Source organism: Cnephaeus nilssonii (assembly GCF_951640355.1).
Source record: "Cnephaeus nilssonii genome assembly, chromosome: 12".
Taxonomy (NCBI): domain Eukaryota; kingdom Metazoa; phylum Chordata; class Mammalia; order Chiroptera; family Vespertilionidae; genus Cnephaeus; species Cnephaeus nilssonii.
Window position 1 is genome coordinate 78,831,755 of NC_137083.1, and position 20,658 is coordinate 78,852,412.

Sequence of the window (20,658 nt, forward strand, 5' to 3'; positions counted from 1 at the left end):
ATGTGGGAGGCAACCAGTTGATGTGTCTCTCTCACATCGATGTTTCTCTCTCTCTCTCTCTCTCACTCTTTCTCTCTCCTCCTCATTCTCCTCCCTCCCTCCCTGCCTCCCTCCCACTCTCTCTGAAAGCCCATGGGACTTATCCTCAGGTGAGGATTAAGAATAACAAATGTGAAGGGCTCTTGGCAGCTGCAGGCTTGTCACCCCCCACACATCCTTTCCTGGTGACAGTTGGACCCCGGGTCCTCCCCATCCTGCTCCCAGGCAGGAGGTGAACTGGGCAACAATTACTCATTGAACACGGAGCCGCGCCGCCATCCCGCCAAGTCTCTCACTTACATTTTCATTGGGACACTTGGCACATGCGCATTTCAATTTAGGGAGCTTGTCCGATATTCCCAACAGTCACCTGTCATAAGAACTGTGAAAGATGGTGTCCCTAGCACCTGCTTCTTTCCCCACGACCACCTCTGTGTCTCCTTGTGAGCCCCGTCAGGGCCCTGGGTGCCCACATCACACCCTCAGTCTGTTTATATATCTTCCATTTGAGAGAAAGGATCAATGAGGCCATTGGATGTGCACACACCACATAACTGGTATTGTGCCTGGAAAGTATTGCGTTAGGTTTTGTCATCTTTCAAATTGCAAAGAAGTGCATCTCCGATGGAGAAATTGAAGGCCAGAGAGGGCGAGGTTCATGGGCAGAGAGCCATCCCGGTCCCCCTTACAGAGAGTTTCTAGCATCGTCTGCCATGCAACTCATTGCCCACCTCACTCAGGCACACGGCACTGCCCTCTTCCCCGGGCGCCCACTCAGGCTCATAGCAGGACTCACTGAGCCCCGTCTTCTGTCAGCGAGGACACGCGTGTACACACCCACCATGGCCACGGACCTGCCCACCTTCTTCAAGGCAAGTCTAAGTTTTAAAGGAAAGCTCTCATCTTTGTAGGTCACCCCCGTCCAAAAAAGAAAAACGGATGAAATAGTGGGAATTCCAGGGTCAAGGAGACAGAGGAGAAGGGATAGAGTGAGAAGGATGCCTCTCTCTTAAATGGAGAAAATCCAGAATGAGGATAATAAACCAAAGGATAATGATGTTTATACTTCAGTAATATTGAGTCTAGACTAGTGGTTGGCAAACTCATTAGTCAACAGAGCCAAATATCAACAGTACAACGATTGAAATTTCTTTTGAGAGCCAAATTTTTTAAACTTAAACTTCTTCTAACACCACTTCGTCAAAATAGACTTGCCCAGGCCGTGGTATTTTGTTGAAGAGCCACACTCAAGGGTCCAAAGAGCCGCATGTGGCTCACGAGCCACAGTTTGCCGACCACGGGTCTAGACAGTAATTCTAAGGGGCAAAAACATTCCTCTAAGTTAGTGCTGATAAAAAGATTCATTCGGAATTGCTGTAATCCTAAATTCAATGTAGCTATGGTTAAGAAAACATTATATTTCCAATACATCCCCTATACCTAGGATTCCTTTTCATTATAAAGTTTAACTGACACACACAGGATGGGTCTTTGTGTGTTTCAGGCTTTTGAACATCTAATGCAGCATGCCATCTCTTACAACGGAGAGACAATCCAGAACAACCAGACTAAAAACAGTTGAAAATTGTTGCAATTCAATGAAATGGGTAAAAAACATTCTTATTACATTAAAGTATTCTTACTCTCACCCTGGCCGGGTTTCTCAGTGGTTAGGCCAGCCTGCTCACTGAAGTTTTAGGTTTGATTCCCAGTCAAGGGCATGTACCTGGGTTACAGGTTCCATCCCTGGCCCTGGTCAGGATGAGTTCAGGAGGCAACCAATCAATGTCTCTCTCATTGATTATTTCTCTCTCCTCCCCTCCCTTCCACTCTCTCTAAAAATCAATTAAAAAAATATTCTTGGGTGGGGATTAACAACAACAATAATCCTTACTCTCACTTTAAAAATTTTTTTTGATTCATCAATAAAATTATTCCATTTTTTCATTTTCTCTCAAAATAGAAAAAATGTGCAGTTAATTTTAGTTTTAAAGCCATCATAAGTTTAAGAAAAATTAATGACAAGTAACAACTTGGCAATCTTTGAGGGTAGATTTCCTAGCAGCAGCTGCCTTTGGTCCTCGGATCTCTGACAATTTCAAGAGAAAGCAGTCTTTAAGTTTGACATCATTTGGAGCCCTGGCCGGGTGGCTCAGTTGGTTGGAGCGTCATCCCAATACACCAAGGTTGCAGGTTAGATCCCCGGTCAGGGCACACACAAGAATCAACAAGAGTGCATCAATAAGTGGAACAGCAAATCGAAGTCTCTCTCTCTCTCTCTCTCTCTCTCTCTCTCTCTCTCTCTCTCTCCACACACTCCCTCCTCTCCCTCTCTCAAAAACAGTTTGAAGTCATACTTGACCCAGGTGTATATACTGACCATCAATATCATATTTGGAACCAAATTCCTGGTGAATTCACGGGACGGCATCAGTAGGCTGCGGGCTGAGTGTGCAGGCCCTGCTGAGGAACTGCCTGCACCCGCGTCTGAAGAAGTGGGAGCAGCCCTGCTGGGTGGCTCAGCTGGTTGGAGCATCGTCTTGTGCACCAAAAAGATAAAAAATAAAAAAATAATAAGAAAAAATAAAAAAGGTTGTGGGTCAAGTCCTGGTCAGGGCACATACACAGGTTTCGGGTTTGATTCAGGAGGCAACCAATCAATGTTTCTCTAACATCAATTTCTCTCTCTCAAATCAATAAACATATTCTTGAGTGAGAATTTAAAAATAATAAGAATAAATACATACATACAAAAGAGGGATGGAAGAGCGATTCCAGCATGTACCCCACACGAGGCCTGCCTCAGTGCGTGCCCGGCAGAGGGGAAGGCACGGGCAGTCAGCAGGAACCCTGGGTTGGCACAGAGAGGGGCAGAGGGGGAAGGCAGGTAAAGACACACCAGCAAAGAAACGGGGCCCTGATCCAGGCCCCTCTGCCGAACCCACCCAGCCTGATTTCAGCACCTAATTAAAACAGTAAGACCAAGTAGTGCACTTTGTCCCATGGGTATTTTATGGAATTATAGAGAGAATAATTTGCTACACTGAGCTGACTCGACCCCATCAATCACAAAGGCGCCCATCCATTTTCAGGAGTGACGCATCCATCAGACCCAGATTACGGATCCTGGCTCGGGCGGTGTCTGTTCGGAAAAGGCGGTGGGGAGAGAGTCACTTAGTCACAATAGCTTGTTTGTTGAGGGCAGGAGAATGGACGGCTCATCTTTTCCTGAAACTTCCTAACGTCAGAACAAGTCCAGTCCGACAGCCTCGCTGGGGAGTCAGGGAGCTAGCGGCAGACCCTCACTGGGAGATACCACCGATTTCTTGTTTGTCTTTATTGTCGAGAGCATTGCAGATGTTCCCTCCCCGCCCCGCCCCCAGGTTCCTGCCCCTCCCGGCCTTCAGCACCCTGATGTGCATACATGCGTATGAGCTCTGAGAGTCGTCAGTCTGTTCCATGCTCCCATGCCTCTGGTTCCATGTTATTCACCAGTTTATTGTGTTCATTAGATCCCACATATGAGTGAGATGTGGAATGTAAGTAGATGATGTGATTATACCGATTTCCTTCACTGTCCTTTGGAACCCGCTGTGCCTCGCTGGGTCAACAGTGTCGCTTCTGCAGGCTCCAGACGGGGCCCTCACTGGGGGAGCCCCAAGGCCACAGCTCTGCCAGCTTCAGCACCAATGACTGTGTACCCACTGTTTGCACTGATTCCTTCCACACACAGCCTCAGCCTGCACGCTCCCAGGAGTAGCCTGTCCTTCCTGGGCCCCGGCTGAGAGGCACACTGCCCCCACCTCCTGACCCCCACAGACGGAAGCTGAGTGTGCCGGCTACATCCTGCTGAGGCCTCTTGTCCTTCTAATCCTGATGGGCCTTCATAACATCTGATAAACCACATGAAGACTATGGCTGCTAGGCTGTGCTGTAAAGGCCTCATGCCACCCGCTCAGAGCCTGCGGTGCCCAGCTGGGCTGGCCGGACTGGGAGTGGCAGAGAGGGTGCGGGCAGGACTAGTAGCACTAGCAGGCTGGGAAGACAGGCTCAGCCCTGCCCTGTGTCGGAGCTCACCGTGAGCCGACTGTGAGCTGACTGTGGGCCTCTGTCCCAGAGGCTGACTTTCCCAACAAGAGACGGAGAGCCTGGGGCCGCCCTCCCATCACAAGCAAGGGCATTTCTCCCCGTCCCTGCCCGTTCCTTGCGGAATGCCTGGAGAGGACGTTTAAAGGTTAAATAACCCGCTGTCCACTGGGAAGACCCAGTAGACCGAGGTAGGAGGCACCGAAGCACAGACAGGCAGGTGTCAAACAGGCAGAGCCAGCCTTTCAGTTGCGCCAGGGAGCCAGGGACGCACCGAGGCACCGGCAATGGCACGGCCATGCGAGTCTCCCACGAAGAACAGCTTCCGAGAGCAGGTGCTTAGAACAGACTTCTCGTCGGTGGGCATTGCTTCCCCAAGAACCTCGGGCTACTTCCCAGTGAGCCGGGTCGCATAACCCACCGTCTTTTAACAGTGGCCCAAGGTGTTGAATTCGGCACTGTAGCAGGATACAAAATTAACACCAAGAAATCTATGGCATTTTTATACACCAATAGTGAACTTATAGAAAGAGATTAAAAAAACAATCCCAATTATCATTGTACCAAAAAAATTAAGATACCTAGGAATAAACTTAACTAAAGAGGTAAAAGACCTATACGCGGAAAACTACAGGACACTGAAAAAAGAGATAGAGGAAGACATAAACAGATGGAAGAACATACTGTGTTCATGGGTTGGTAGAATCAGCATCATTAAAATGTCCATACTACCCAAAGCAATCTATAGATTCAATGCACTACCCCATTAAAATACCAACAGCATATTTCATATATCTAGAAAGAACTCTCCAAAAATTCATCTGGAATAAAATAAAACAAAACAAAACAAAAAACAAAAATGAATAGCTGCAGCGATCCTGAGAAAGAAGAACAGAGTAGGAGGAATCTCAATACCAGATTTCAAGCTATATTACAAAGCCACTGTTCTCAAAACAGCCTGGTACTGGCACAAGAACAGACATATAGACCAATGGAACAGAATAGAGAATCCAGAAAATGACCAAAACCACTGTGCTCAATTAGTATTTGACAAAGGAGGCAAGAACATACAATGGAGAGAAGACAGTCTCTTCAATAAATGGTGCTGGGAAATTTGATCAGACACATGCAAAAAAATGAAACTAGACCACCAACTTACACCATACACAAAAATAAACTCAAAATGTGTAAAAGACTTAAATGTAAGACAGGAAACCATAAAAATACTAGAGGAATCCACAGGCAGCAAAATCTCAGATATATGCTGAAGCAATATCTTCACCGACACAGCCCGTTGGGCAATGGAAACTAAAGAGACAATTAACAAATGGGACTACATCAAAATAAAAAGCTTTTGCATAGCAAAAGAAACCGTCAACAGAACAATAAGAAAGCCCACTGCATGGGAGAACATATTTGCCAATGTTATCTCTGGTAAGGGTTTCATCTCCAACATTTACAGGGAACTCATACAACTTAACAAAAGGAAGGTAAACAACCCAATCAAAAAATGGGCAATGGACCTAAATAGAATCTTTTCAAAAGAAGACAGAAGGAAGGCCAAGAGACACATGAAAAAATGCTCAAAGTCACTAATCATCTGAGAGATGCAAATCAAAATGACAATGAGGTACCATCTCACACCTGTCAGAATGGCTATCACCAACAAATCAACAAATGACAAGTGCTGGCGAGGATGCAGAGAAAAAAGGAACCCCCGTGCACTGCTGGTGGGAATGCGGACTGGTGCAGCCACTGTGGAGAACAGTATGGAGTTTCCTCAAAAAACTAAAAATGGCAACTCCCATTTGACCCAGTGATCCCACTTCTAAGAATATATCCCAAGAAGCTAGAAACATCAATCAGAAAGGATATATGCACCCCTATGTTCATAGCAGCACAATTCACCATAGCTAAGATTTAGAAACAGCCTAAGTGCCCATCAGCAGATGACTGGATTAAAAAACTGTGGTGCATCTACACAATGGAATACTACACTGCTGTAAAAAGGAAGGAACTCCTACCATTTGCAACAGCACGGATGGAGCTGGAGAGCATTGTGCTAAGTGAAATAAGCCAGTCAGAGAAAGATAAATATCACATGATCTCACTCATTTGTGGAATATAATGAACAACACAAACTGATGAACAAAAACAGATCTAGAGACGGAGAAGCATCGATCAGATGCTCAAACCTCAGAGGGAAGGTAGGGGAGGGTGGAGGTAAGGAGGAGAGATCAACTAAAGGACTTGTATGCATGCATATAAGCATAAGTGATGTATGCAGACAACAGGGGGTGAGGTTGAGGGCAGGACTTTGGGGATGGGGGTCAAAAGGGGGATAGGACACATTTGGAATACCTTAATCAATAAAGAAAAAATATGGAAAAAGAAAGCAGTGAAAAGAACGAGTTTGGCTGGGTGACCCTCAGGGCGCACATGATGGCCCGCCAGAGCAGGAAGATGAGTCCCTGCTCCCAGGGCACTGAGCTTCCACACTGAGCCTGAGTCGCCACAGATCTTCTCGGGACATCAGTGAATGTAGGCGCGTCCCAGAATCCCCCGTGGTGCTGAGTGACAGGGGTGTGCTTGGTGCGGACCGGGACTCCAGCCCCCGAGTGCCCACGGGATGCTCAGGAGGCGTGCAGTAAATATTAACCAACGCCAGGGCTAAACCAGCCCTGGGAGTCTTCGTTTTCCTGGCCGCACTTCCTGTCTGTACACCAAGGGAAAAGCAATGAGCCACAGTCCAGCCCCTCAGACCCGGCCAGGGGGACACAGCCTGCGTTTTGGTCCCAGTTCAACACGCCCCTGGGCTTGCATCTGCCTCCCCTGCTGCGAAGGCTGCCTTCGAGTTTCCGAAACCGCCCACTTCTCCCAAAGAGAGGACTAGAGAGGAATTTCCATCAGTAAAAGGACAGTGCCCTGTGGTGTGAGGAGGGAGGCACGGAGGGACAGGGGAGCTCAGTCAAGGTGAAGTCTTACTCTCAGAAACAGGATTTGACAACTCATAGCAACAGGACATCACAGCGTCCTCACTGGGCAAGTTAGCAGAGACCCACCTGCCCTTCTGGGATATCCATGCTCTCCTCGGACACTGAGCATTAGCACTGGGTTTTTAGACTCCTAATTCAAGTGATAAAAAAGCCAAAACAGCCTGGCCAGCGTGGCTCTGTGGTTGAGCGCAGACCTATGAACTAGAAGGTCACGGTTCGATTCCTGGTCAGGGCACATGCCTGGGTTGCGGCTTGATCCCCAGTAGGGGGCATGCAGGAGGCAGCCCATCAATGATTCTGATCATTGATGTTTCTGTCTCTCCCTCTCCCTTCCTCTCTGAAATCAATAAAAATATATTTTTAAGAAACACACCCAAAACAGTTGCCACATGAGGCCAATGACCGGAGGCTGTGGTGAACTCTGTCATATGGGACGTGTCCCGGCACTGATTCCTGGTTCCTGGAGAAAGGAAGCAGGAAGTGTAGCTACTCATGGGGATTTCCCCTTTGAGAACTCCGCTGTGACCCTCATCCTGGGCAGACAGTGTTGGCTCCAGCACGAGGGCCCCTGAGGAGGCGCCTGGGGGTTTGAGGACAGCAGCTGCCCGGCAGGGGAGCAAGGACTCAGCCCACTGGGTCCAGAGGAAGGAGGGCTGTGGGAGAGGGCCGGGGAGGGGCCAGCGGTGGCCGAAAGGAGAGAATGAGGGCATGCGTTTATTTCTATCGCACCTGCTTCTTCACCCGACAGCCTGTGATGGGCCGGGAGGCTCTGCTCGTCCAGGGCTGGGAAATGGACTGCTAATGAGCACCGATGGGAACTCCAGTTCTGACTGTTCAACTGTGCTTTCTATTAGCAAAGGGGCCACACCGCACAGAATGTTCTAGCCTTGCTATTAATTATTAAAGAGTAGCGGTGTGGCTATCGCAGATGCGCGGAGAGGGCGCCCAGGGCCTGTTGGAAGTGCCCTGTTTACCACGGAACGCCGCGGCTCAGCGAGATGGCGTCTGCAGGCAGGCCCCGCACAGAAGGGCTTTCTAACCTGTGCTCAGCCTACCGGCCTTGGCTATCCGCTGCAGGGATTTCAGAGCAGTGTGGAAGGCACCACCTGGGTTTTGTTTCGTGCTACTGATGATGTAATATGAGAGAAGGGCCATGCATCGCGGAAAGAACTATTAAACAAAAAGAGAAAGGGTACGCCAAGAATAAAACATATACTCAGGTACCCGGTTTCGGCTCCGACACAGGAGGAGCTTACAGTCACCACGCCCACCCTCACAGCAGGGAAAGCTGCACAAACTAACATCAGAGATGTTCCTTCGACCCGGACGCGAAGGGAGGTCCTGGGCACCGGCTCCCTGGCATCTGCAGAGACGGTGAATCAAGTCGCTGTTGAGATGTGCTGGCCCGGAGCAGGGCCACTCAGACACGAACGGGAAGGACAGGCCACGGTGACCTTGGTGACTGCCAGGGCTCAGAGGGGCAGGGAGAGAGCCAGGAACCCCTTGGTGAACCTCTAGGCGCGCGGGTGGCCCACACGTGTGGATTTTACCTCCAGAAACAAGAGACTAAGTCAATGTGAAGTGCTCCCACCAGTTCCTGGCAGCGGGAACCACAGAGCCACCGCCCACCCGTGCTAAGCGCCGGCACACACCACTGTTTTGGACCCTGGTTTCCTCACCTGGGAGGTAGCACTGTAACCCACCTCTGAGCGGGAAAAGGGGAGGGTGAAATGGAAACTAAAGTGAAAAATAATTTGCCCAAAGATGTCCACTAGGGAGAGCAAAGCCAAGCCCTCACCAGCACCTGTCCCCACGCCCCACTCGGGCCACCCCATCACACCATGCCCCAACCGGCCAGCAGGCACAGGACCCAGATGTCCTGAGTTGCTTCTGAACTTTCTCAGTGGGCAAAAGCCACCGAATGCAACCGCTTATTTTACAAAATGGAGATGATCTGGAGCTGGGAATACAAAGGAAATACAATACCCATCCGCAAACACCTGGGAGTGAAATCTGTGACCACGCAGTGTGGCCTGGGAGGAAGGGGCCACTGGTTCTCACAGGCGAACCCAACTCCGTCCTTCACTTTCCAGATGTTGGAGGTGAGGCGAGGGGCTGGGGACCAGAACCCGACCGTGAGGCCTGATTCTTCATCCGGAATATGCAGCCTTGCTCGCTCCCCCAGGATACCTCTAGGAAGAACCTTCGGGCCCACTGTCCTGTCTCCCAACGCGGTCTGGTCCTGCGCGGGCCTGCGCGCCTCACTGTGCTATGCAGTCCTCCAGTCTCTCCTGGTAGCTGGTCTCAGCTCCCCAGGGTCCGGCTTCCATTCGCTCTGAACGCTGCCCAATTAGGCTGTGACTTGACAGGCAAAAAGGAAAAGGAGAGAGAGAACCAGGGAAAAGGCGGACGCCCTGGGGAGCTGCAAACAGTGGGACCGCAGACTCGCCTCTCGCGCCTCGCCGCCCCCCAGTCCCGCCTCTCGCGCCGCCCCAGCCGGGCTTGGTCCTCAGCTGTGGCTGCGGGGACTCCGCCAAAGAGCCGGTGCCTTCCCCACCCTGCCACCCCTCCCCTCCCCTCCGGGAGCAGCGGCGCCTGACAGCGCCTCGGCGCCACCTCCCGGCCATCCCGGGAAGGCCGGGCAGGCGGAGCCGCGGGCGGAGCAGCCGAGCCCCAGCCCCTCGGACTTGCGGTACCCGCCGCGCGCGGGCGGGGGCCTGGGCGGCACCGACGACCGCTCAGCCCGAGCGCAAAAGAGCCGGGCGCACAGCGGTGCGGTGCACGGAGACACCCCAGGGCGTCGGCGCGGGTCCTGGAGTTCCCGTGGGTCATCCCCAGTCTCCCCTCACGTACCTCCCGGCCTTGCTAGGGGCCCCCTGGGACTTGCTGGGGCTCTGGTCAGAGCGCACTGGACCCGGAGAGGCAGCGCGGGCAGAGCGCCCTCGGAACGGCCTGCGAGCGCCCTGTGGGTCCAGCAGCGGCTTCCCTGCGGCCGGGCTGCGGGTTCCACGGGCCTGGGCAGCGAGCCCCGCGGGGCCCCGACGCGAGGCCAGCCTCTGGCGCCCGACCCTCTGGAGAGGCGCCCTCCTCGCCGCCGCCGCGCGCCCACAAGTTTTGAAGGTGGAGAACTGGGCCCCCGACTTCTCTGGACATGAATCAAACCGCGGGAGTCTCCAATAGCGTCAGGTGCCCCCCGGGCAAAGGCCACAAGGTAAGGGACCCGCGACGGAGGGGCTGGGGCGGGACTGGAGGACACGGCGAGGCAGCCGATTGGGCGAGTCGCCCTCGCTGAGTTGGAACCGGAGGTGCCTGTCCCTCCGCACGCGGTGTCCGTGACCCCGACGGCTGCTGGTGCGGGGTCTGCGAGGAGAGGGGCGGGTACCGGACCCAGCTCTGCGCTGCACCTGCTGGGACGACCGGTCGGAGCCCTGGGGGCGCTGGCGGGCCCCGCGGGAGACAGGGGCAGCTGTCCCCAGGTCCCGGGCTTTCAGGGAGGAGGTCAGCGGAGGGAGCGGAGCCAGCGGAAGCTGGACAGAACCGCTGGGGCCGGAGCTGGCGGGAGAGCCCACGGGACGGGACGCGCCCAGGGTCTGCGCGCGCTCCTCAGGTGCTGAGGCCGGGCGCCCATTCACTCCAATGGGCCGCTGCGAACCTGGCGTGGTTTCCAGGACGTGACAGTCAGAGGGAGGAGAGCGGGCAGGTCTGAGGGGCCCGGGCAGGAGCCTCTGGCAGCCCACTGTGCGGTGCGTAGCCAGGACTTGGGGACCGTCCATCCGCTTCCGCGGGGTGCGCCCGCTCCCCACAGGGTCCCTGGCCTGGCCGCTCGCCTCTGTGGCTCACCTCAGCTTGGGGATGGTTTGCGGGGAAATCCTCACCTGGTTGCCCAGGGGAGCCCCGCAGCAGGACGCGTTTCAATGTGCTTGTTAAATATTTCAAACCCTTCCTAGTGTTCTTAGAAACGGAAAGGAGACATCTGCTTTGGTGGTAGATCTGGTGTGCAGCGCGAATCTGTGCCGTGGATTTTAGCTGGTGTTGCTGCACCTAGTTTTGCCTAATCCATTTTACATGCAGACAGGCAGTCCTATATGTTCATGAGCGTGTTATAGATCGCTCCCATTCACATCTATTTGCTGGAGGCTGGACATCCTGCAGTTGAAGTGTGGAATGATATTGGACTCATTTGGAGAGTAAAGGATCTCTTGGTCTGCGCAAGACACAGATTTGGGACTGAATACCTTTCTTTTGATGGCGTAATGCCCAGAATTTCCACTCCATCAGGCCTCGGGTGAAATAACTTAATAGGCAAGTCATATCTCTGATCTCCTCTCATTAGCTATGACCTGAGTAGTCACACTTTTCACACTCGCTTTATTAAATATTAAATATCCAGAGGAAGTGTCTTTTTAATAATGCCGGAGTTGATAGTGTAAGATTTTAAGTTAAAAATAACGAAGTTTCACACATCAGTGAGTAATAGACACCTGTGTAGTTCAGGAGGTTCAGAGATTCAGGGATCTCTTTTGTTGTTGTTTCTTGGTTAATCCTCACTTGAGGATATTTTTTTCATTGCTTTTCAGAGAGAGTGGGAGGGAGGGAGGGGAGAGAGAGAGCGAGAAAGAGACATTGTGGATGGGTTGCCTCCAGCATGCGCTGCAGTGGGGTGTGTGGGGAGCAAACCCACACCCAGGTATGTGCCCTGGACCAGAATGGAGCCCAGGACCTGCTGTGTGTGGCTGTGCTCGAACCGCTGCACCACTGGCCAGGGGAGTGGGCTGTGCTCGAACCACTGCACCACTGGCCAGGGGAGTGGGCTGTGCTCGAATCGCTGCACCACAGGCCGGGGAGACTTGGTGAGGCCGTTCATGTGAATAGTGTTGCAGGGCATGGACACCAATACGCTTTCTGGGAAGCTTTCCAACAGAATCCAGAACTTAGAAGGCGCGTGAGTTATGAGTTGGAGGACCCTATGCAGTTAGCCTGGTCCCTAAATCACCTTCATTCAGTAAACAGCCATCAGCCTCTCACTTAGCAAACACTGCAAACTCCCAAGGACTGAGCACCACATACACATGCAGACATCACCTTCTGTCTCTAGAACAGCTCTAGTCATGCCCACCCTCAGGCTCTGAGATCTTGGATGGCCTCTGTTGCCCGAAGGGCGAGATTACTTTCCATCTGCCCGAAGCAAAAAGTATGCCAACTCCCTTTCTCAAAGAAGAGTTCACTGAAGCTGTAGTTGGCCTTCGGAGTTTGCGGATTTGAAGTGTGTAGTTCGCTTGAAGGTCGCTGCACTGAGATATGAGTGGTGGAAAGCTGGGGTCCATGCGTGTTCTGGGGTGAACGAGGGACTCACACAGCAGGGGGTTCACAGTCATTGCTGGAAAATGCCAGAAAGACCACACGAGACTGAGGATACAACAGTGTTTACTAAAATGTAAAACTCCATAATACTAGCTATGTCCTCAGGAGTTCGAAATAAGTGTGTTCCCTTTTATGTGCTGATCAGAGCTGCCCTGAGGCTCTGTGGGAGGAGAGGCCTCTCGGGAAGCCAGTCTCGCCAGGACTCCCTGCCTCGCCGTGTGTGTGCTGTCACTGTTGGCAGCTTCCTTCCAGCAGGGCACCATGACTGGCTCTTGTGCAGCATTGCTTGGGAAACAGTTATTACTTCTCCCTCTTAGGCTGGCTGCTCAGTGGGTGTCATTAGGCCTCTTTAGAGGTGCTATTGACACCAGGTTTTGTAGCTTCCTTGCTCCTCACTGTAGGGAAGCTGGTTTCAGATTTCACCTGGGAAGCTCCCCAGGTCTCCAACCAACAGGGATCCAAGTATTTTAGGTTCCTTTGGAAGAACTTAGCTTCTCACTTCCTACTAACCTCTACCTTCTTCTAGTGCTTATTTCACCGCAAGGGCACGGATGGCAAGGATATGGCCTGTGGGCTCAACTGGGCTGGGGTCTCTGTCATTTTGCCTTTAGGACATTAATAAAAAAAAAAGACCCTGCCCTGTCCGGTGTGGCTCAGTTGGTTGGAGCGTCATCCCATGCACCCAAAGGTTGTGGGTTTGAATCCTGGTCACGGCACATACCTAAGTTGCAGGATTTCCATGGCTCAGTGGGGGTGCAGGCTGGAAGCAGCCAATCCATGTTTCTCTCTCTCTCTCTTCCCCTCTTCCTACAAATTAATGGACATGTCCTTGGGTGAGGATTAAAAATACATATACATATATATCATATATACACACACACACACACACACACACACTAGAGGCCCAGTGCATGAAAATTCATGCACTGGAGTGGGGGATCCCTCAGCCTGGAACCCTCAGGAGCAGGAGGTGACCCAGTAATCAGGGGAAGGCAACACCCCTATCACACCTCTGCTGCTGCCACTGCTGGCAGCGCAAGCCTCAGCTGACCCTGGTTACCTGAGCCTCGGGCAGCCCTGGGCAGCTGGGCAGCAGCCATCCGAGGCTTGCCTGCACCTCAGGCCAGCTCTGGGCGGCTGGGGGGCTGAGGGGACTGGGTGACTCCAGAGGCAGGGGCACAAAGCAGCTGGACTCACCTGGGGGTGGCCCAGCCATATTGCGCACCTGCCGCCCCAGCGGGGCTGAGGAGACTGGGTGCCGCCATCTTGTGGCTGTGGGTGCCACCATCTTTGAGGGTGTGGTAGTCAATTAGCATATTCCCTCCTTATTGGCTGTGGGCGCCACCATCTTTGTGAGGGTGTGATGGTAATTAGTATATTTCCTCCTTATTAGATAGGATATATATATAATTATTTAAAAAAAAAGACCCTATCACTTCCAACCATTTTGACTCAATAGGAATAATTTTGTGAAGTTCTGCTAGCTAGACTCCCCCCAACCCCCACATTTTTACTTTGCCTTCATTCTTAACGGTGTTTTTGCTGTTTTCTGGTTAAGGAATTCTGAGCTGGTATGGTCTTGGTTCCTCTCTCACTCCTGAAAGATGGTTTTCCACTGGAATCTGGTCTCAGTGTTTTCTGCTGAGAAGTGAGCAGCCGTGTTCCTGTTTGGAATGTGCCATTTTTCTGTTTACTTTCAAGAGAGCTTCTCTTTAAAATTTTTTTAAAATTAAGTTTATTGGGGTGACATTGGTTAATAAGATTATATAGTTTTCAAGTGTACATTTCTATGATACATGCTCAGTATATTGCATTGCGTGCCCACCACCCAAAGTCAAATCATCTTTTGTCACCTTACATTTGACCCCTTTACCACCCCCACAGCCTCCCCCTTCCCCCCCCCCCCCGGTAACCACCATGCACCATGCTGTTGTCTGTGTCTATGAGTTTTAGCTTTTTATATTCCACATCTGAGTGAAATCATATGGTTCTTAGCTTTTTCTGACTGACTTATTTCGCTTACCATAATATTCTCAAGGTCCACCCATGTTGTGGCAAATGGCAGTATTTCATCTTTTTTATGGCTGAGTAATATTTCATTGTATATATGTTTCCCATCAAGATTATCTCTTGATCTTTAGTGTTATGTGCCAGGTATGTTTTCCCCCATATGTATCCTGATAGGGTTTCATAGATTATCTTGGATCTTTAAATTCACCATATTTGGGAATTTCTCAACCATTATATCTTCAAATGCTTTTTTTCTGTTCTTTTCTTAATCTGTTAAGATGACAGCTATTAACATATTGCACACTTTGTTTTGTCCTGCAGGTCTCTGAGACTGTTCATTTTTTCAAACTTTTTTCTTTTTCTTCTTCAGATGTGATCATTTCTGTTGCTCTGTTTTCACATTTATTCCTCCTTTTTGTCTCCATTCTACTCATAGCATGTTCATTGGTTATTTCAGATGTTGTAGTTTTAATTCTAGGGTTTCCTCTTTGCATTTTTTCATAGTTTCTGTTTACCATGCTTAGATTTGCTATCTTTTCATTTATTATGTGTACCTTGTTTATTTTAATTAATGGGCCTCATTATAACAGCCACTAAAATCCTATGTTCTAATTCTGTGTTCTAATTGTACTTCTTTCTTGAGAATGGGTCACATTTTCATATTTTTTGTGTGTTGAGTCATTTTGAATTTTATCCTCGATTGTTTGTTTTAATTTTTAGTGAGCAGTTAAGTAGAGTTTTGTAAGTTTTGATCTTGTATCCTTCCTAGGCTGCCTGGAATCTCTGAGGATGTGCGTGGTTCAGGGACAGCCAGAGCGTTGGGCAGCAATCAGATGGAACTGGAGGCTCTCCTGCGGATTTAACCCTAGAAATCCCCTCACTTCCCAGCTGCTGCGGTGTTTCCAGCTGTGTCCTCTCCGAACCTGCCACCTCTGGGTGGTCCTGCAGAGCCTTCAGAGCATCTGCTTTGCATTTTGCATGGAGATATAGTTACACATGCCACAGTGGTTTGGGAGGAGCTAACTCAGCATTATTGGGAGTGGACCTCCACCGAACCTTTCCCAGACTTTGGAATCAGTGGTTGGGGGACCTCACCTACTGTGTCCTAGAATCAGCAACATCAAGTTCCTGTGATAACTCAACAGCTCACTAGACCTATTCTTCACTGTATTTTCCTAAATCTTTGGTTCAAAACTCCATGTTCCTCCGCACTTCGACACTACATCCAGGAAAGAATCTTCAACTCAGTGTCACTCCTCCCCACATTGCTTTAACCTGCCCTCCCCCCACCAAGACTTCGGATGGGTCTCTGGGGGCCTCCCTTTCTTGTTGGCGCTCAGCCTCTTTCTCATTTCCTCTTCTGCCAGTTTTCTTCCCCTCCCCTTTCATTTTCCTAATGTGTTTGTTCACCCAAATTCACATTTTGATAAAGAATAACTTGTTAAATCCAAAGGCTCTCATTTTTCCCTTTTTTCTAACGTTCTTGTAAAAAGCAAACACCAATGTACTGTTCCCCCTCTCTGAGGTACTTCCTGTCCACTCTTTCCTGCCCCTTTCTATTTAGATCAGCAGAGCTTCTGTCTCATGAGGCATTTCATCCACTTTCCAAACTTTTCCACCGTGTACATGTCTTCAGAATTAAGCTGCCTCTTCCTCCTTGTTTTCATGGGTTAAAGGATTTCCCACGTTGATTTTAGGACACAGCTTAGCCACCCACCCCTTTCTGTGGGGAGCCCTCCCTGAGGATCAGCCTGGCCACTGACGCACAGCTGCCGTGACAAACTCGAGCAAGGCTCTGGTGGCTGATTCTGCCATAACCTGGTCTGGTCCTGCCCCTTCTCCTCCCTCGCACGCTGTGCCTCACCGCCTCCGTCCCTGTGCCGGCTGAGTCAGCAGAGCCAGCTTGGGGCCCAGACCATGTCCAGCATCACTCACGGCTGCAGCTCTCCTTCTCCCGTTGTTTTCGTGGCTGGAATTCCAGACTTTCCACGTGCTCTCATCCCTGCCCCTGCCTATTCCTGAGCTCCTCGCTCCTTCTGAATTGCCAGCTTCCCTGATCCTGACCGTGGGCGTCTGTCATCTCATGTGGGAGTGCCTGGTGTCCCCTATAAGACATAGTATTTTAAAACAGGTTCAAGCCTCAGGGATGATGGTCAATTCATGCATTTGAAAACCTGAGATTCAACAAAATACAACTAGTTAGTGAGAGAGTTGGACTCTCACGCCCTGATTCTTGGCACATCCATTCATAGCAGGCTGTCCATGGTCTGTCTTCTCCATCTGAGTTCAGGTCAAGGGCCATACCTGCTAGTCACGTGGACATTACACTGGTTGGTGAGTCCGCCTCTAGGACATGTCGCTCCCGTGTAATATGAGCAAGAGCAGGTCCAGTTCAGGGTTTGTCTGGCCAACCACAGCTCTTTGTACGAAACAAGGAAGCTTACTTGTTTGGTGGGTAATTTTTGAAAGAATAGGACAGGGAACCACTATAAATAACAAATGTAAATTCTGTTTACTGTGCCGAACCTAGATCATCCTGGAGAGTTTCAGACAGTTCAATGTAGGGCATGAAGCAGGAATTACTTTAATGATCCCAGGGTATTAGCAAACATCTATTTATGTTACTTTGGTTCTATATTTTATTGATTTAAAAAATTTTAACTGTCCTCGTTTTCTCAGTAAAATACATAAAACACGTGTAAGCGCATGCATAATTTAAATTTCCAGGAATAGAGAGCAGTAAAGGAGTAGTCATTATTTTTCTGGCTTTGCTTGTTGAATTACGTTTTTAAGTCAAAAGCTACACCTCAAATGCAGCATTTTAATGACCTGCAGCATTTTAATGATCTTGTACCTCATGAAGGAAATAGACTGGAATTTTATGGACCCCAAATCTGATATTGTTTTTGATGAAGGGCCTAGAGTCCGTGTTTACTCCACAGAGTGGAGGAAAGTGGAGTGAGTCCTTGCTCCTCCTCCCCATGTTTTCAGGGCATTAGAAAGTGTGTGTTGTTTTAGAAAGTGTGCGTCTGCTCCCATGGTTTATACCTTATCTTTTGAATGCTATATTAAGAGATCCTAAGACATTTAGGCATTGCTATCATTAAAAACTAGAGGCCCAGTGCAGAAATTCGTGAACGGGTAGGGCCCCTAGGCCTGGCTGGCGATCAGGGCTGATCGGGGCCTTCCAGCTGCCAGCCGGGGCCTCCCTTCCCCGGCTGCCCGCTGCCAGCTATTGGCTGGGGCCTTCCTTTGTTCCACACCGCCCCCTGGTGGTCAGCACACACCATAACAAGCATCAAACTCCCAGTCTCCCAGTCGAACTCCCGAGGGGACAATTGGCATATTATGCTTTTATATATATAGATGTCTGACAAAAGGAACAAGTTCATGTTACTTATTTGATGTTGCATAGGTTAGAGAAAAGGTGAGCCTGCATGGCCTTTGGTAAAGTCCTGTACAAGTTCAGGTGTGCAGCACTCACCTGGTGGAGGAGTCTTTGCTTCGGCGGCACGAAAGTAACGGGAAAGCATCGTAGACTGGATCTCAGGACTAGTTGAGCTGTGCTATTTGTGTTGAGTCCCAGCAACTTGGATGCAGAGCTGTGGGTCTTTTTTTTTTATTTTTTCTATCTGGAAATTGACAAAATCAGGTAAGCTCAGGGCCCATCAAGCTCTTCCTTCTGATACTCCAACCCTAGAAAGAGCTGTAGGCAAAGTGATTGTCATTATTCAGGCATTCATGGGCATAGACATCAAATGCAGTTTTATGATAAAATATACTTATTGTAAGTCTGCAGCCAATGGGAGTCCTTCACACTTTAGTATGAAAACAAACACATACTACATCTATCTGACATAAACTTGAGGCCTGAAGACGATGTTGCTGGCGGCTGGAAGACACATTTTGGGGAACAGAATAGAAACGTTTCTTGTAACTCACTTTAGAGAAGTGTCAATAAAACCCTTCGGGGTTTGCTAATGTGTTTATGGTTGATCTGGGGTTGGGGCAGCTGGAGCTGAGGATGATGTAACATTGAAATAGGTGGGGGTGGGACAGGCCTCTAGACCGCCCAACAGGATTCCATTCTTCCACTCTTAGAATGTTTTCATAACTGATATCTGACCTCCTCTTCATAACAGAGACTGAGGAAGGTGGAGTTTGTACTTCTCCTTTTCTTTATTACCCGAGGAAACTGAGCTACATGATTGCATATACAAATCACTTGTGGCCACCAAGGGCTGGTAAAATGCAGAAAACGCTTTCAAATGGAAGATGTGTAAATAATGAATAGACTGACTCTTATCTGGTGAGCCTCGCCCAGGCCGCTCTCAGCCACTCTGCCTCTCACTGTCCTCAGTGCTGAGTGCTATGTGCGGCTTAGAAGCACCGGGCTCCCTGCTTATCATTCTTTTTTTAAAACTCTACTTTTATTGTGAGTCAGGTCTTCCCAGATGAGACAGGAAGTGACAGAAAAAATACCCAGTTGCTAAGGAAGGGAAGGAAGCCCTGCTGTAGGACTGCAGGCCAAGAAGCAGGGCCAGGCTGAGGGCAGTGTTGTTGGGGCCTCACAGGACGTAGGACTCACCACTGACTGTTCTCTCGAGGTGCGAACAGTCAGGGGAAACCGTGTCAATAAAGGCCGAGGGTAACAAATTCTGCCCCAAAGGGAACTGCAGTCCTGGACGGTTGTTACATTTTCTGTATTTGCTTCCCGCCATTTTCACTTGGGGCCACCTGGGAATAGATCCCACTCCTTCCAGCATGGGGGGCACTGTGGCTTAATGCCCTCCGTGTAAGTCAAACGTCTGAGAAACCATGGAAAGGGACCTCATGTGAAAAGATAAGAACAGTGGAGCCATGTGCACCTGCCTTCCATCGCCTGCCCACGGCCAGCCTTCTTCCCCAGGTCACTCACCACCTGCCCACCGGGCGGCTGTGTGATGGACCTGCTGTCCACTGCCCCCAGCCACCCCACCTGCCCGCGGCCTCGCCCGTGCCCTTGCAGCGAGGACTTGGCCTCTCCCGGGTACAGAGGTTCAGACCAGCTGACCACGTGCTCTGGGGAGCAAATCCACAGGCTGAGCTGGGCCCACCAAACACCCGCTGTGGGACTGGAACTAAGGGGTCATCAGGGAGGCGGGCGCTATGGGGAGGATCACAGCCCCCCCCCCCCCGCCTCCCCCCTGCGTGTGTGGTCACATGGAGCCAGGCTGACGGGACAGGCGGAGCAGCGGAGGCCAGGGATCCTGGGGTCCCCGGCGCATGGCACATGGAGAGCGTGTCCCGCTCTGTGAGGTTCGCCTCTGCTTCCCTTGATTTCCTTTCAGCATTCTCAGGTGTGTGCGCCTTCATGCAACATGATGGAAAAGAAAGAAAATTCTTGCGCTACTGGCAGGATTTTCTGTTCTCTCTCCTGCTCCTGGCGACCACCCCGAACGACTGTTTTTGTTGAACACACGTCTGGAGAAGCTCTCTGCCTTCTTTCTCTGCAGCCAAGAGGTACCGTGAGAAGGAAAACCATGTCGCTGGACGGCTTTCTAAGCAGAGGCCGAGGGTGGCTGCTTTCCAGGGTGTGACTGGTGGAGCCGCGGGCGCGGCATCGATCCGAAAGCCAAGGGTGTCTGGGAGGCTTGTGGCAAGAGATAAACAGGAACAAGACCAATGGACGATGTTGCTGGCGGATGGAAGGTACACTTGGGGGAGCAGAATAGAAGTGTTTCTTGCATCTTGCTTCAGAGAAGTGTCAGTACAGTCCTTTGGGGTTTGCTAATGTGTTCATGCTCCACCTGGGGTTAAGCTGGAGCTGGGGGTGATGTAACATTGAATGCAGGTAGGGGTGGGACAGGAGTCTAGGCTGCCCACGGGATCCCATCCATCATGCATTTGTTTGTTGTTGTTTTATTTTTATTTCACTTGAGCTCCTTTTCCTGGCTTTGCACTTACTTTGTAATCCGACGCCAGGCTTCCTAAGCATGGGGTGCGCCCTCCCTCTTCCAGGAGCTTTCCCTGGTTCCGGTGAGTCTGCTGGACTCACGGGACAGTCATGAACAACCTATTTCCCCCTCAAGCTGTGCCTTCCCAGCAGAGCCGTACTGCTGGCAGCCAGGTCCGTGAAGGTTTTACAGCTTTTATGCTGGGCGTTTTGCCTTACAAACGGTGTCAC

The 20,658-nt window shown here is 50.5% G+C and overlaps 1 protein-coding gene across 1 annotated transcript in view; it reads left to right on the plus strand.

Annotated features, from left to right (window-relative positions):
• Positions 1-10,272: 10,272 nt before the first annotated feature.
• DPP6 (dipeptidyl peptidase like 6) overlaps positions 10,273-20,658 on the plus strand; it is a gene marked incomplete at its 5' end in the record, with an annotated part of 648,278 nt that continues 637,892 nt past the window's right edge. The window contains one exon of the mRNA XM_079786477.1: positions 10,273-10,332. Within this exon, the coding sequence (XP_079642603.1) occupies positions 10,273-10,332 (60 nt within the window). The remainder of the gene's footprint in view (positions 10,333-20,658) is intronic.